Source organism: Nicrophorus vespilloides, unplaced genomic scaffold, assembly GCF_001412225.1.
Source record: "Nicrophorus vespilloides isolate i.1.1-1 unplaced genomic scaffold, Nicve_v1.0, whole genome shotgun sequence".
Taxonomy (NCBI): Eukaryota; Metazoa; Arthropoda; class Insecta; order Coleoptera; family Silphidae; genus Nicrophorus; species Nicrophorus vespilloides.
The window spans coordinates 6,438-24,202 of NW_017099019.1; the positions used below are offsets into that span (position 1 = coordinate 6,438).

The window sequence follows — 17,765 nt, forward strand, 5'->3', positions numbered from 1 at the left end:
GTTGCTTTTGTATATACTTTAGACTTTTGAAGTCGATAATATTTTAATTAGTTATTATGTAAGAGAAAACAAAGACTTGAGAACAGAATTTGTGGATTAAAACCAATCGTAGTTTCACTTGAAATCTGCGATTGATTTATTAATTTGAAATTATGAAACTTCAAGCGCAGTTGGCCTTGGACCAATTGAACGACAACATCCTGCAGTACATGAGGAGTCTGAAAATTTGATCGAATCAATTAATTCTGCCACAAAAACTGTTTCATTTCTTCGACGAATTTTAATGTGTTTCCTTTAACCGTTTAATTATCGAAACTTTACCAAAAAAAAAAAGAAAATATTTTTGAGGCAAATATTTGAAGAGTTCCATTCGGGTTTGCAGCGCAAAGTTTGCAATTTTTGAGTTGCTTTTGTATATACTTTAGACTTTTGAAGTCGATAATATTTTAATTAGTTATTATGTAAGAGAAAACAAAGACTTGAGAACAAAATTTGTGGATTAAAACCAATCGTAGTTTCACTTGAAATCTGCGAGTTTGTAATTATTAGTGAGAAGAAATGGATCACGATTGATTAATTCTGTGATATGTGTTTTGTTAAAATCGTGTATACTTTTGAATGCTAATGCTAATGCTAATAATAAGTTTGTAAGCGATAAAGTGCAGAATGCGCTCGACCCACTGATCCACTGCACTCTCCTGAGGCGCGCACATCTCGTCGTCAAATGATTATTTATGTAAGATCTTGTGCGCGCGGAATTTTTGATGAGCCGTTAAGTTCTTAATTAGCGAACGAGCCGCTCGTAAATCGTGCTCCACGCTAAATCACGCGCTGCGATAGTTATGAAAGGATGCATACTAACGGCTCTTTCGTATAATGGTAATAAATGCCTTCGAAGCGAGCATTTTTAAGGGCCGCCTCATGCGCGCATTCCATCATCATCATCTGAAGATTCGTTAAACGGTGAATTCCAATTTTTAATCCATTTCTAGGGCACAGCTCATCGCAATTCGCAAGATTAATACGCTTTAAACCCGGCGCATCCACAACATTCAATCATAATTACACAATAATTGCAACGAAAAATTAAGATTTTATACACAATTTATTATAATTAAAAGTTGATATTTTTATTTAATTTCATCGAATTGATCTAAAACTAATCAATATTACCGTAAATAAACTAAATTCCAGCAAAAATCTTTTTTTTTTTCTTATTTAGTTCTAATCTGATTAACATTTATGCAAAGTATGTCCACTACTAACATAGTAATCGAACGAACGACCCAACATTCCTCAATTATAAAGGTAACGGATTCCGTTTTTTTCTTCTCTCAATTTATTTTTCTTGCATTTTCATCATCATCATCTGCCTCGACATCTTCATGCCGCTTCATGATTGATGATCCAATTTCGTAACTCCGCTCCGATTATAATGCAATCAATTAAACGTAATTAATTGCAACGTCACGATCAATCTAGGCTGTTGATTCTGATCTTTATTTGTTTTTTTTTAATTAATTTAATTGTTTTCGCATCAAGCAAGCTGGTTGTCCGTGGTTACCAAATAAACAACGCGTCGAGAATATGTCTTCTTCGCGTCGTGTCGTGTCGTTATTATAATTATAGTGTAATTTGTGAGTTGATGAATATAATAGTAATATTCTGCGTTTTACTCTGTTAATAAGGTAAGACGATATTTATTTATGCGTTGAATAATTTCGCATCGCGGAAACGATTGAACGGTTATTTTTGTGCATACAATTTGATTGAAGATTAACGTCATTTGCATTTGTTTGTAATTAGCGCTGATGCCAAGTTTATAATTACACTGTTTTTTTTGTTGTTGTTGTTGTTATTGAAATTGTAGACTTGGCAACAACGATAAATTAATCATTAGTTATTTTATTAATGAAATCAAATTAGTAAATTTATTTACAAAATTACACATGTATTTTATGTATTTCTATTATATTCTTATAAAACATGTATTTTTTAAAAAAATCACATGAAACTTTGTTTTTAGTAAAATTTAGTATTTTTTTATTTATTTCAAAGGCAACTTGTCCAAATTTTTTATAAACGAAATAATTCCATTCTTTGAATACTGTCCATATTGTTGTATGGATATTTTATAATATTTGTAACAGATTCTTCTCCAAAAATTTATAAATTTTGTAATATTTAAACCACATTATTTTTTAAATCTATCTTTTGAATGTTTTACTCTACGAAATTCTTATGCAAATTAAAAATTTGTTTAATATTTTGATGCACACAATTCTGTTCATATTAGAAATGATCCATTTTAATTACAATTTTATCACAAATTTTCGATTCTTTGAAAATTGTTTTAATTTTTCAGAAATCATTTTTTGAGTTGGTCTTTTGAAATTTTATTTAAATCTTTGTCCAATTTTTCGACCAATTGCAATTTCTTTTTGTTATAATATTTAAACATAGAAAATATTAACAATTTATTTCATATACTTCTAAATATTTCATTATTTCATTCAATTCAACTTCTGATAATGTAATTTTACAAGAAATCTGTTAAATATTTGAAATACATAAAATCATTTGGTCTATGTTTAAAAACATCAGTTTTACTCTAAATTATCATAAAATGTGATTGTTTTTATTTTGTTTTTGCATTCCTTAAATAATGCCCTATTTTTTCGGAATTTTGAGAATTGTAAATTTAGAAAAATTTTACAAATTGATTATATTTGCTGGAAACCGTCTGATTTTATTTCATATCATTTTCTAAGTGCCAATAATTAATTATTTTATATGTTTATTGCTTTAGATTTTAACTAAATTGATTTGTTTTGATCAAATTTAAAGCTTTAATTATTATAATTTTTGTAATAGTTTACATAATTTATGTTAATAAAAGCTTTTAATTTGTAGCTTTAATTATTTTTTGAGAAACGTACGTTGGAAACGATCCATTATCAATTTTGCCATTTGCAAATAATCAATTCAGAAAGCATCGCACCATTCAAGTAATACCGTACATCGTCACTTATACGGCTCTCTATAGTTTTCGAACGTCTGGTTATAAACAGCGAAAGGATTGCTTGCATAATCCTTTATCTGTTTTGTTGCCTCTGCCAACGCTCACTTCCCGCAACGCGCCGATATTATCTGCACATTCTGCTGCACCATTATTATTACTGCTGCAGCAGCAGTCTGCACATATTTGGCATCTGCATTCTCCTCGAAAATATTAATAACGGACGAAATAACGCCACCCATTTGTCTAGTTTGCATATATTGTATATTTGCATTGATCACTGTATGATTTTACAGTGTTCTTCAACCTGTGATCCGAAAACATTTTCTAATTGGATTAACATTTTTGAAGAATGCTACAAGCAAATTATTTGGCAAGTTACGTGTAATATTTATGATATGCAAGTACACTTGGTTTTCTTTTTATGCGGTAGATATGTTCCACAGGAAAACGCATAAAAATAAATCGCACAAAAAAGGACTAGACACACGTATAAATTATTTTTTTTTAAAACCGCATAAAACTAAATCAATGAGTTAGAATATACCGAAAATCGCATAAAAAAGGGTTTATTAAATTTTAGAAAAATAATTAGTTTTACTATATTCTTTCTGAAATGTTTATTCATAATTTTATAAATACGTTAACAATCATAGATAAGTTTATTAAATTTCAGAAAAATATAATCTTAACATATTCCTTCTAAATTTATACGGAAAAATTTTACAAAAAAAAAATACAGAAAATTTTGTATGAAAGTTAATCTTTCTTCACATTTCTTTTTCTTTAGAATTATATGAGTTATATGAGAGTGTTCGGCATAATTAGTGAACTGGTTCGAAATCACTTTCATCACTAGAAGAGATAGTCAGCATATTAGATCTATGTCCTGAAGATAATGATTCTTCACAAGTAAAATTAGTCTCAACTTTGCATGTTGATCTTTTGCGATGTCTTTGCTATATTTTTTTTGTACAATTCCTGATATCCAGAAATGCAATTCTGAAGCTCGCGTTGAAACTTGAATGCTCGTTCAGAATTATCATCTTTTTCGATGAAATGGTTTGTCAATTTGTGTCAAAATGGCTTAAAATAGTTGTGCTTCTTGAAATAAAAACCGCATAACTTCAAAACCGCATAAAAAGAGGACCGAGTGTAATAGATTTTGATAGGAAACGCCTTCATTTTTGTGCCAATTTGTCGATTGGTTTAGATTTGAAGAAAAGAAGATTTCGTGCGTTAACAAAAAAATGTTTAGTGATGCGGCATCAATGGTTTTTTTGCGATCAGATCGTTAGAACCAATAGAATTGTTAAGAACGTGAAGAACCGGGTGTTGCCGATCCCTCCTTTCGTGTTTAGTGATATGATTTGCAGCTGCAACTGCCGATTCTTATCGCGACGCGTAGATACGCAAAAACGTTGTCGTATGGAAATCGTCCAAATTTTTATTACTTTCTTATCTTTCTATTTCCATTTCGTGGTCCAATAAGAATTGTTTGAACGTTCATTGCAGCTGTGATTCGCTGTGAAAAATGATTCCATGTCAAATGATTTTTTTTTAAACTTTAATAAAATAATAATAATATATACAATTTCCTTCTGATCATCGAGTATTTTCTAGAATTGACTTGTCAAGTTACGAGTATTTAATACACTTCTATTTGATTAAAGTTTACTAATATTTTAGTCGGGTTGAAAAACACTGATTTACATAATACTTGTAACAGATTCTTCTCTTTATACATTTTGTAATATTTAATCTGCATTATTTTTTTTTAAATCTATCTTTTGAATCTTTGACTCAACGTAATTCTTATGCAAATTTAAAATTTCTTTAATATTTTAAATGCACACAACATTGACACAATTTTGTTCAATTTTAAGAAATCTTAAATTGAAAATTGTTTACATAAGCTTTGTTAAAAATTTGGAATACATTTGTTAAAAATAATAATATATACAATTTCCTTCTGATCATCAAGTATTTTCTACAAGTGACTTGTCAAGTTACGAGTATTTAATACTCGAAATATATATATAATTAGTATGTTTACTATTTGATTAAAGTTTACTAATATTTGAGTCGGTCTGCGGGTGTAAAAAAGGTTGAAGAACACTGATTTACATAATACTTGTAACAGATTCTTCTCTTTATACATTTTGTAATATTTAATCCGCATTATTTTTTTTTAAATCTATCTTTTGAATCTTTGATTCAACGTAATTCTTATGCAAATTTAAAATTTCTTTAATATTTTAAATGCACACAACATTGACACGATTTTGATCAATTTTAAGAAAACTTAAATTGAAAATTGTTTACATAAGATTTGTTAAAAATTTGCAATACATTTGTTAAAAATAATAATATATACAATTTCCTTCTGATCATCGAGTATTTTCTAGAATTGACTTGTCAAGTTACGATTATTTAATACACTACTATTTGATTAAAGTTTACTAATGTTTTAGTCGGTTTTCGGGTGTAAAAAAGGTTAAAAACACTGATTTACATAATACTTGTAACAGATTCTTCTCTTTATACATTTTGTAATATTTAATCCGCATAATTTTTTTTTGAATCTATCTTTTGAATCTTTGACTCAACGTAATTCTTATGCAAATTTAAAATTTCTTTAATATTTTAAATGCACACAACATTGACACAGTTTTGATCAATTTTAAGAAAACTTAAATTGAAAATTGTTTACATAAGATTTGTTAAAAATTTGGAATACATTTGGTAAAAATAATAATATATACAATTTCCTTCGAGTATTTTCTAGAATTGACTTGTCAAGTTACGAGTATTTAATACACGAAATATATATATAATTAGTATGTTTACTATTTGATTAAAGTTTACTAATATTTTAGTCGGTTTGCAAGTGTAAAAAAGGTTGAAGAACACTGATTTACATAACACTTGTAACAGATTCTTCTCTTTATACATTTTGTAATATTTAATCCGCATTATTTTTTATTAAATTTATCTTTTGAATCTTTGACTCAACGTAATTCTTATGCAAATTTAAAATTTCTTTAATATTTTAAATGCACACAACATTGACACAATTTTGTTCAATTTTAAGAAAACTTAAATTGAAAATTGTTTACATAAGATTTGTTAATAATTTGGAATACATTTGGTAAAAATAATAATATGTATAATTTCCTTCTGATCATCGAGTATTTTCTACAAGTGACTTGTTAAGTTACGAGTATTTAATACACGAAATATATATATAATTAATATGTTTACTATTTGATTAAAGTTTACTAATATTTGAGTCGGTCTGCGGGTGTAAAAAGGTTGAAGAACACTGATTTACATAATACTTGTAACAGATTCTTCTCTTTATAAATTTTGTAATATTTAATCCGCATTATTTTTTTTTAAATCTATCTTTTGAATCTTTGACTCAACGTAATTCTTATGCAAATTTAAAATTTCTTTAATATTTTAAATGCACACAACATTGACACAATTTTGATCAATTTTAAGAAAACTTAAATTCAAAATTGTTTACATAAGATTTGTTAAAAATATACAATTTCCTTCTGATCATCGAGTATTTTCTACAAGTGACTTGTCAAGTTACGAGTATTTAATACACTACTATTTGATTAAAGTTTACTAATATTTTAGTCGGTTTACAGGTGTAAAAAGGTTGAAGAACACTGATTTACACCACATCTTCCTTTCATTCTTTTCCATTCCCAATAATTATTCTTCGGCAAATCTTATATAAATCCATCCATCGGATTAATGAAAGAAATCCTTTCGCCTCATCCAATACAAATGCAAATGCATTGCGGCAACGTTTATAATGCATTTGTTGCTTGCCCATTATCTAATTACATCTAACCGTTGTTCGAATCGTATCTTTCTCTCGCTCTTTCTCTCTCTCTTTCAATATTGATGTCGTTGCATCTTGAATAATTTAACTGGCATTGGAATTAGTAGCTGAAACTGATCACAGTTACGTTTTATTCGATTGCATAAATTATTCTATAATAATGTCCGTCGTACGGATATGCAGGAAACGTACCAAATTAATTGACGGACGAAAAGAAGGTACAAAAAAAAACGAAGGAGATAACAGTTACTTTACATATACATCCAGTTTATTTAAATTCCATGCAAAGTTTGTCTTGTCGATTTGCTTTGAAAACAAATAAACAAAAAAAACAAAAAAACAAGTTTGTTATTGTTTTTAAATTGCGCAACTGTAAATTCGTGTCGGAAACGGTTCTGCTATGTAAATGCGAGGTTCGGAATTTGGATTCGGGTATTTGTTACAGTTAGAAATGCTCTTTTCAAATGTCTTTATTAAAAAATAAATAAAGCTTAAACAGTAAAATACAAATACGTATATAAATGATCAATTGCATACTATACCGGGTGTTGGGGCTTTGGGCGACACCGAACGCGTCGTGTATTGAAGCGTTCGGGGTCGCGTTCCAACACCTTGTATATTCTTATATTCGTGGATATGCAATAGCCTAAACCTAAATCACTCTAGATAGGGGATGGGAGATGGGGATGGGAGTTGTTGTTGAATCACTTTTAACGTGTGCTGGTGAAGAGGCCTAGCGCCGCCTCTCGTTAACGATGTCGACGTCGGCGATCGTGCTGCAACTCGCCGTCGACATCTCCGAGCTAATCGAGACATCATCTCCGTCCTCTCTCATCTTCCTCATGTTCCACTTGACGATGATCGCTATGAAGCCGGCTATCACCGCCACCATCAGGATGGCTATGATTGCGATCGGAACGATGTTGGAGTCTTCCTTTTCCCGCTTATCCTGCTCCTGATCCACTGTAAAATTGAAACATTGCTTGTTTTAGAGATACACGTAAACAAATGGATGGTAATTGCGCCTCGAAATTGCGTCAATCCTGGATTCCGACGGATGGGTTTTTTTTTTGTTTGTATATGCAGCCGTGGCACGAATAAAGACCTCATTCTCTCTGCTGTTTCGTAACGTGTTGTTGTTGGCCGTTACGTATGAAGAGTATTCAAGTGCGCGCTTCCAATGCAAGAGATCGGTAAAAAAAGAACGATGGAAAACGCGAGGCAAAAGTAAACGCACTTTCTAGGTCAGCGGTTAATAACTTTGTTTTGTATTAATTAGAAGAATCCATATACTTATCGAAAGTGTTTTCTTGATTTACAACTAACTCTTTAATGTATTGTAATGGATTTCATAAAGATAGAATATGTACATTTCTGATGCAAATACTCAAAATTAACTTGCCTAAAGCTTCTGGTTTGATGAGAAGTCTGCCGCGTCGCATGCTCCTTCCCTGTTTACCGGTCTCTTCTACGTTGGCTTGTCCGAAACCTCGTCTGTTGGTTGGAAGATTGATGCCGGCTCGGACTGTTAAGGTTTCCGGTTGATAGGTACAAAGCACCAAGAACCTCCTAGTGCTGTGAGTCAAAATGGGAAGGTTCTCTTGGACCAAAACGAAGGTGGCCACGGTCGTGTCGTTGACTTGACTGCCGCACTCTTCGTGATTGATCCTCAAGGTGTACGTATCTCTTTGACTGTGGGGTTCACCGTCCACGGCGCATCTCTCACCATCAGCTGCCTCCACGGTAATCTTTCCTCCAAAGTGCGGACCAGTCGATACCTCAATCTCGCTAGCATGAGGAAGGCATTGCGTAGCTTTAGCAGAGACTGCATCAAAGAAATACGAAATTCAATTATCTAATTTTTTCCAATTGGTGATTTGCAAACTTACATCCTTTCGTAGGGATCACAATGACGTTCAAGTTCTTGTCATCTCCATCGGCTCGATCCTCCCTGTTTCCCAACTCCTTGTTCTTCACCTCGAACGAATAAGTGGTGGCCATCCTCAATCCACCGATGTCTGCGTTGTACGTGCGGAAATCCTCCAAATCGTTATCTTCCGCTTTCTCGACGATCTGCGTCTTGCAGCGTTGCGGACCCCAACTTTGCACCTCGCAGTATCTCACTTGAAAACCATCTCCTCCAACCTTCGAATCGGTTTCCCAATGCAACCTCACCTTCCTGTAATCCGGCTCTCCGACGAGGTTCTTAACATCTGGGAAAAAGTTAAACAAAATTAAAATAAATCAAGTTTTATTACTTCGCTTTTCAGAGATCTTCTCACACGGCGTCCGCTTCATTAGCGAACGTATTAAGTAATAATTATAATTGCCTCCGCGGGATTTTCTTCTACTTCTTCTGTTCACCAGTACACAGTTTTTTTTTAGTATATATTGAAGCGTTGTATCCCAGACCACAAAACCCGAGTTTATTACCTGTAATTTAATGAAATTACGTTCTAAATACGCAGAACGGGTGAAAAATAATGACCTGGAACCGTTTTATTATGTCTACGTCGAAGGTCGGATAAGCTTTGCCGTTTCAAAATTCGTTCTCTTTGTCTAGAAACGTTGTTGAAACTCTAGCAAAACATTAAATATTCATGAAATTTATTTAAAAATTAAGTTAGGACAAATAATTACGAAAGTTGCTAAATTTGAAAAATGTAATTGAATATTTAATTCCAATAAAAAGATATTCTTCATGGATTTTGGTCAAATTTTGTAGTTTGATTAAATATTCAATCAATTATAGATGGTTTGAATTATGTTAAGTTTGAGAATAATTGTAAATGAACTATTCAATTTTGTATCAAAAATGCTTTTCTTCGTTTTCTATGATTCCCATTATAAATAAGATGCAATACAAGAAGTATCATTTATGAAGATTTACCATTCGATATGTATTCAAATCTGATTTAGCAATCAAAAATGCTTTTCGTCTTGGCTATGATTCCCATTAGAAATAGACTGGATTACAAGAAGTATCATTGATGGAAATACATTCCGGTTTAGCTGTTTCTTCCTTCAAAGCAGATGGCCGTTTCGATGGACAGAAAATTTGGTTTGGGAATGAAAAGAAAAAAGTGGATCAAGAGCAAAGTATTGTTCCGCACGCCCGTTCATCTCCATATGCCGTGCCATTCGAAAAAAACGGGTTTTCCGCTTTTGTCCCGCATTGAAAAGTGCACATGCACAACAGTCAGGCAGGCAGACAGACAGACAACACGCTTTTTGCATATTGAAGACAAATCGTGACTCGGATTTTCTCTCTTTCGCCATCTGGACACGAGATGATGTCTCAATTTCAAATCAGTAAAGGTCGTTTCAATAACGACGTCGCATATTTCCAGTTCATCCACAATGCATGCATAATCCATTCTGTTGTCGCTCGTGATGTTTTATTGTTGTTGTTGTTGTTTTTGGTACGTTCGTAGCGGAAATCCTGCAAACTGTATCGTCCAGTCGCGATCGGCATTGGAAACGTTTTTTTTTTTTTATTATCCCCGAAACGGAGAAATCGGGGCACCACTTCACGCTTCGCAATTCTCATCCATTGCGAGATCCAATTTCAAAACTTAAATTGGATTTATTATTTTAGAGCGAAAAATGGATTATTTGTCTTCTTTCCATTTCCATTCATCATCTACCATCAAAGAGGCAGGCTAATGCATTTTAAATTACCCGCAAAAACGAATTTGTCTCAACTCACTTGTTGTAAACATCGCAAATTGAGAAGAAGCAACAATTTTTATTTTCGTTCACTTATAAAATGTTAAAATTATTTTTTTTATCAAATTAACAATATAATAATGTATTACTTTATAAGATAAATCTGAATGAGTTAAAGAATGTGTTGAATCAAGTCATCTTTGAGTTTGTTCTTTATTTATTTATATTTTGTTTTCTTTCGTTTGTTTCCAGAGGTTACGCAACCGAGACTTGAACTTGCGGTGCTGCTGCTGTTGTAGTAAGTAGTAGTAGTAGTAGCCTCGATCTTGGCATTCAAAGTGCGTTCGTGGAATTCTTAATTTCAGGCTGTTAACTGTCTCGTCTTTGTTCCACGTTTTCATCTCTTTCTCTCTTTCTCTTTCTTTTCATCGTAGCAGACATTAAATAAAACGATAGCAATCCACGCCACGCTACGTGCTTCTTCTATTAATTTTATGGAAGCCACTAGCTTGAAGATACTTTGTAGTTTGTGCTAGTTGACTTATTAGTTTGATTAATATTTCTCTGGAGCAAGTTTAACAAACTTTGCAACGCTTTGTTTTCGTCCGTGGATAAAGTTATTCGCAGCGATCGATTAAAGAAAACAATGATGAAGATGATGATGATGTTGGAGGAATTCTCTACTCTTCTCTTCCCATTTCGGCTTTGCGCGCTTCCGCAGGTTCTCTGCTTCCTAGGTTTTCGCATCCACAATCGGCAATTAATTGAAACAAACAATGGACGACGATTGCTTTGTTTCTTCCTCTTTCTTTTGTCTACTCCATATACGGATTTCTTCGCATTTGTTTCCGTATTAGTTCCTCTCCTTTACGGTTTCTCTCTTGTATGTAAACGACAGTCGACGGCGTTACGGAACGCCGAATAAAACAAATCGAAATTTCATTCATTTACACAAACCATAAAGAATTGCAATTTTCAACAAATTTCTTATACTTTTTTTTTTATTTAAACAGTTTCAATTTAATTCAATTAAAATTACACAAAAGTGAGAATCTTTAAATAAGTAAAATTAATGTAATTTTGTTTCAATTCACCACTTTTGTACTTAAAGTCTTGTTAAATTTTAATTAATTACTATCAACTTAATAATAATAAGTTCACCTCGTTTATGTAAGAAAAGTATATTACTTTTATTTAAAAATTTAATTTTTCTTTACTTCTCAAAACGAACTTTTTTCATATTCTTTAGGATCAATTTAGATAATAATTATAAGATTTTCTTATAGAAATTATTAAAATTTAATTTATTACAAAAAGGTAAGATTACAGATGATGGCTCCATCTAGTCTTTAAAATGTGAATCGTTTAATAATGAAAACAATTCAATTGGATTTAAATTAAAATTTGATTTATATTAAAAAATATTAATCGAAAATTGCTAAAAAGACTTTTATAGTTATAATTTGAAGTATTATTATATTATGAATACAAAATACAGCAATACCTCGCATAGTGCGGATTGTATAAGTGCGGATTCATTATTGAAAATTTCAAAACTAAATTTTTAATTCAGCAAAATTAATTCTAAATAATTTCTCCACAATTCATTTTTTGTATATAATTTATCGTTTTTCCTCTCTCTTGACTGTATAAAGTTTCTTTCAGTGGAGGTTTTAAAGTCCTCGATTAGTCGAGTTTCAAACAGTACGGGATATTGGCTTAATGGAGTTAGTAATTGAAATCTCTGAATCATCGATAGAAGTGTGCATTCAATCATTTCTTATTTTAACTTCTAGGAATTAATCTTAAAAGGTTAATTAATATTATGAACAATTATGCAAAATTTACAGAAAAAAAAATAAAAAAATCACTTTCAAATTAAAAAATATAAAATTTAAGTTGTTTATTAACATAAAATAGTGAATAAATTTATAAAATCATTAATAAAATAATAATTTAGTAGACTAAATGCAATTTGTTGCTGTAATAAATAAATAAATAAATTAGAGAAAACAAATATTTTTTTTTTCTGAATGCAAAATTTGTAATAATTGTTATGTAGAGAGGATGAAGGTTAAAAGCGTTTTGTTGCAGTGAATTTACATTTATTAAAAACACATTTGTCCATTTCTATTTTTGTTGTTGTTGCTGCTTGAAACTCCTTCCTTTGTGGAAATATAATTGAATTACAGTTGCGCTATTTCTTTGGCAATTTGTCGGTCGTGAAACAGCTTGGTTTAGATTTGTTAAGACTATTTTTTTGAAGTTGATGATGATGATGAATCATGCAATATAATTATATTAAATCGTAGTTTCAAAAAAAAAAATAATGATTCACTCAGTTTAGTCTACTTATAAATCTCTAAATAAAGAAGAAAGAAAAAGTAAATTGCTTTGTTGAAAATAATGAGAGTTTTTTTTTGTTGTTGTTGTCAGACTTTCTATTCTTTTCACTACAAAATTTGTTGAATTTCTAAATAATTAGTTTAGACAATTATAGTTTATTCAATTATATTTTTTCTTTATTATTAATTTATTGCAAATTATTTATAATAATTACGTGTACATATTGAAGTGAATTTTACTGTGTAGACGTGTGCACTTGGTGAATTTAATTTGCGTCGAGTGGGATGTGGCAAAAGCAAAACAAATGAAGAAAAATAAAAAAGTGGAGAGAATCAAGATCAACGTACCTGCAGAATTGGACGAGGTGAGAACGGAGCTGCACAGACACGTTAACAGGACGAATTTGTACATGGTCGGAAGCGACATGTGAATAAATGTTTTTCAAACAAACAAAAAAAAACCTCAACAAGATGAAATAGTAACAATAACTGGAAACGCGATCTATAATTGTATCATGTTCAAATTGGTGGATGATGCTAATGCAGCGGTTACGTAACGTGTGTGTGTATATTGTTTTGATACCGGTGTGGTAAGTCGCACTGCTGGCTGGGAACCTGCTGGTACCAATATATAGTTGTCAGTTGTCGCCTCGGACAGAACCACCTCTACCATCAAAAGAGGAGAACCGCACGCACCGACCAGACGTTGCCTTTCGACTGATTGGAAGAACAAGAACCACCACCACCAGAGCAACCATCACCAACAACACCGGCACTGGCAAAGAAAACAACAACAACAACAGCAACAACGAGAGCAAGAACAACAGCTGAGAGTCTTCGCCGTTGCTGGTACCATTGGGTGTACACACGAACAAGGAATACAGGGTCGATGCTCCTCAAGATCTTTCACGTTATTACCGACGGCTCGCAGTGCACACACGTACGCTCCAAGTACTTTTTTTTTTGTCTTCTCATTGTTTTTTTTTTGGAGGATTTTACACATGCAAGCAGCCGAAAAGTTTTGATTGAAACTTGTGTATTTTTGAAATCATATTTATAATTATGAGTCAACTGTTGGAAGATTGAAGAAGATGATTATAAATGAACTGATTTCAAATTTGTTATTTGTAATTGGAGTAATTATGAGTCAAATTGAAATTGAAGTTTTTTTGTATTTGTCGAATTGTTGTTGAAAGAAGATTAAAAAAAAATGGTGGGACAACTATTAGAAGATTCAAGTTTGGTTCTGGTAATTCCTGTATTTTTTTTAAAAAGATTGAAGAATATAAAACCAGCTGATGTTAATTATTAGTCAAAGTTTGGTTTTTGTAATTTTGAATTTTTGAAAGAAGATATTGGAGAAATTTGTTATTTGCAATTGGAGTAATTATGAGTCAAATTGAAATTGAAGTTTTTTTTTGTATTTGTCGAATTGTTGTTGAAAGAAGATTAAAAAAAAAATGGTGGGACAACTATTAGAAGATTCAAGTTTGGTTCTGGTAATTCCTGTATTTTTTTTAAGAAGATTGAAGAATATAAAATCAGCTGATGTTAATTATGAGACAAAGTTTGGTTTTTGTAATTTTGAATTTTTGAAAGAAGATATTGGAGAAATTTGTTATTTGTAATTGGAGTAATTATGAGTCAAATTGAAATTCAAGTTTTTTTTTGTATTTGTCGAATTATTGTTGAAAGAAAATTAAAAAAATGGTGAGTCAACTATTAGAAGATTCAAGTTTGGTTCTGGTAATTCCTCTAATTTTTTTTTAAAAGATTGAAGAATATAAAACCAGCTGATGTTAATTATGAGTCAAAGTTTGGTTTTTGTAATTTTGAATTTTTGAAAGCCAACTGTTGGAAGATTGAAAAGAAGACAAAAAATTGTTTGGATGTTGAATATTTACATTCGATACATTATTTTTTTTTCTATTAAGTAATGATGACTCGAAGCAGCAGCAACAGCAGCTGCCTAATGCATATACGAGCCTCGGGGCTTCGTGTTAATTCGTTCGAATGCTAATTACACTCCGTGTACGAATTAAACGTACTAATGTATACGAAGATTACATTACGTACGAAATGTTTAATTTAATGGCAATTGTTATCTTATGCAAAGCAGTCCGAGCGGTTCTTTCAAATTTGTTATTCATTTTATCAAAGATCTTTTGTTTATATGTAAATGTTTTGTATTTAATAAGTAAATTTACTGTAATTCTCACTTTGTTATCTATTTGAATGACATTTTTATATGTAAGACCCAAAATATGTCCTTGTGGAACTCCAATTTTTTGCAAATATTCAGAGGTTACATTTTCAATATTTTATTTTTTTTATAATCTTATTGGAAATTCTCTATTTTCAAAAGATATAAAACTAAATAAAGTAAATGTAATTCTTGAATTAAAATCAAGTCACGTAAAATGAACTACAAATTACGTTTCGTGTAACTTCTTTACAGTGGCGCCAATATTCTTGGTATCAATTTTATAAGAAGGAATACACCATAGCTGAACATGCTTTCAACTTCTGGTCTTTCCTTTCCAACAATACCCATAACCTATATCAAAATGTTGTAGTTTTTTTTTAAATTTTTATCTCATGACATTGACGTGGTTTCTATTTTGTTTCTCTAGGCATCTTTAGAGATCAAGTGATGCCATGGAAAACGCAGACTGAGTCATTTCCAATTTTCCGCAGACCACGAAACAAAAAAAAATGTTAGATTAATAAATAAATTTACTGTAATTCTCAATTTGTTATCTATTTGAATGTCATTTTTATATGTAAGACCCAAAATATGTCCTTGTGGAACTTCAATTTTTTGCAAATATTCATATCTATTAAAGATGTTACATTTTCAATATTTATTTTTTTTTATAATCTTATTGGAAATTCTCTGTTTACAAAAGATATAAAACTAAATAAAGTAAATGTAATTCTTGAATTAAAATCAAGTCACGTAAAATGAACTACAAATTACGTTTCGTGTAACTTCTTGACAGTGGCGCCAACATTCTTGGTATCAATTTTATAAGAAGGAATACACCATAGCTGAACATGCTTTCAACTTCTGGTCTTTCCTTTCCAAGGATACCCATAACCTATATCAAAATGTTGTAGTTTCTTTTTTTTTTAATTTTTATCTCATGACATTGACGTGTTTTCTATTTTGTTTCTCTAGGCATCTTTAGAGATCAAGTGATGCCATGGAAAACGCAGACTGAGTCATTTCCAATTTACGGCAGACCACGAAACAAAAAAAAAATGTTAGATTAATAAATAAATTTACTGTAATTCTCAATTTGTTATCTATTTGAATGACATTTTTATATGTAAGACCCAAAATATTTCCTTGTGGAACTCCATTTATTGCAAATATTCATATCTATTAAAGATGTTACATTTTCAATATTTATTTTTTTTTATAATCTTATTGGAAATTCTCTGTTTATAAAAGATATAAAACTAAATAAAGTTAATGTAATTCTTGAATTGCAATCAAGTCACGTAAAATGAACTACAAATTACGTTTCGTGTAACTTCTTTACAGTGGCGCCAACATTCTTGGTATCAATTTTATGAGAAGGAATACACCATAGCTGAACATGATTTCAACTTCTGGTCTTTCCTTTCCAAGTATACCCATAACCTATATCAAAATGTTGTAGTTTCTTTTTTTTTAAATTTTATCTCATGACATTGACGTGTTTTCTATTTTGTTTCTCTAGGCATCTTTAGAGATCAAGTGATGCCATGGAAAACGCAGACTGAGTCGTTTCCAATTTACCGCAGATCACGAAACAAAAAAAAAATTTTTTCAATGCGAAATTCATGGTCATTAAAGATTTCACGAACCAAATTCGATCCACCTCTCTTGCACATCCCATGCCCACTCGCTCATTCATACTAATTCATGGTTAGTTCAAAAGATAATCTTTAGTTTACAATATTATAGGTCTAGATTTATTGTTATTACGAAATATTACTACTAAAATGATTTAATTGCATAAACTTTATTTTGTTTAGAAATTCACACTATTTACACTAATTTATGATTTATAAAATCATAACTTTCTTTTTATATATTTCTTGTGTGAAATTTCCTTTTTCTTTGTGTTACATTATGTAAAATGTGTACAAATTAAAACGGTAAAATTTTGTATTTATCATTTTTTTTTCCAAATTAACTCAGGCATATGATTATGTATAATATTTAGACAAAAGTCGTAGTTTGTTACAATGATTCATATTTTTGTTTCAATAACTTTTATTTATTAAATAAGAAATTAACTGATTACCTAACATAATAGTACTTGACATAACTTAAATAATTTAGTCAAAATATGATTAGATGCATTTTTAATTACATCCAAATACTTTGTACATTATCCAAATAACGTTTCAATCCGGATTAACTTTCATTCTCATGTAAGTTGTGAAAAACTATTCTACCATCTTTAGTTCATAAACTTTACTATTATATCATTATAATGAATAGTGGTTTATCAGATTAATCTTTACATCAAATTTGCTGCAATTTGCACTCTTACCTTTTGACTTGTAACTGTTGAAGTGGAAGTTATAAATATTGCCTTTGTGAGATATCATCTGCGAGTAATAAGATTAACATAGCTTTAAATATGCAAATGCGGTTTGGCCGAAGAGCGTCAGTTTGTTTTAGAGTCGATTCCGGTTTCTTTCGCCGAGTGAGTGAATCTCTTTTTGTTTTTCTCGTCGCTCGTATTAATGGAAAGAGAGAAAGAAAAAGAAAAAAAAAAGGAAGACGGCAAGAAAAAGGTGGTTTTTACGGGTGCTGAGATATAGATGTGTGAGTACATACAGTGTGAACCGGTAAAAGATAAAAACCGTA

At 30.9% G+C, this 17,765-nt stretch overlaps 1 protein-coding gene across 1 annotated transcript; it reads right to left on the minus strand.

Moving 5' to 3' along the window:
* Window positions 1-7,576: 7,576 nt before the first annotated feature.
* On the minus strand, window positions 7,577-13,797 carry LOC108563847 (the record flags this gene model as incomplete). Its single annotated transcript, XM_017922644.1, is given in 4 exon segments — window positions 7,577-7,844; window positions 8,284-8,706; window positions 8,771-9,094; window positions 13,244-13,797. Coding segments are annotated over 4 exon segments (1,056 nt in total). The 5' UTR covers window positions 13,323-13,797.
* Window positions 13,798-17,765: the final 3,968 nt, after the last annotated feature.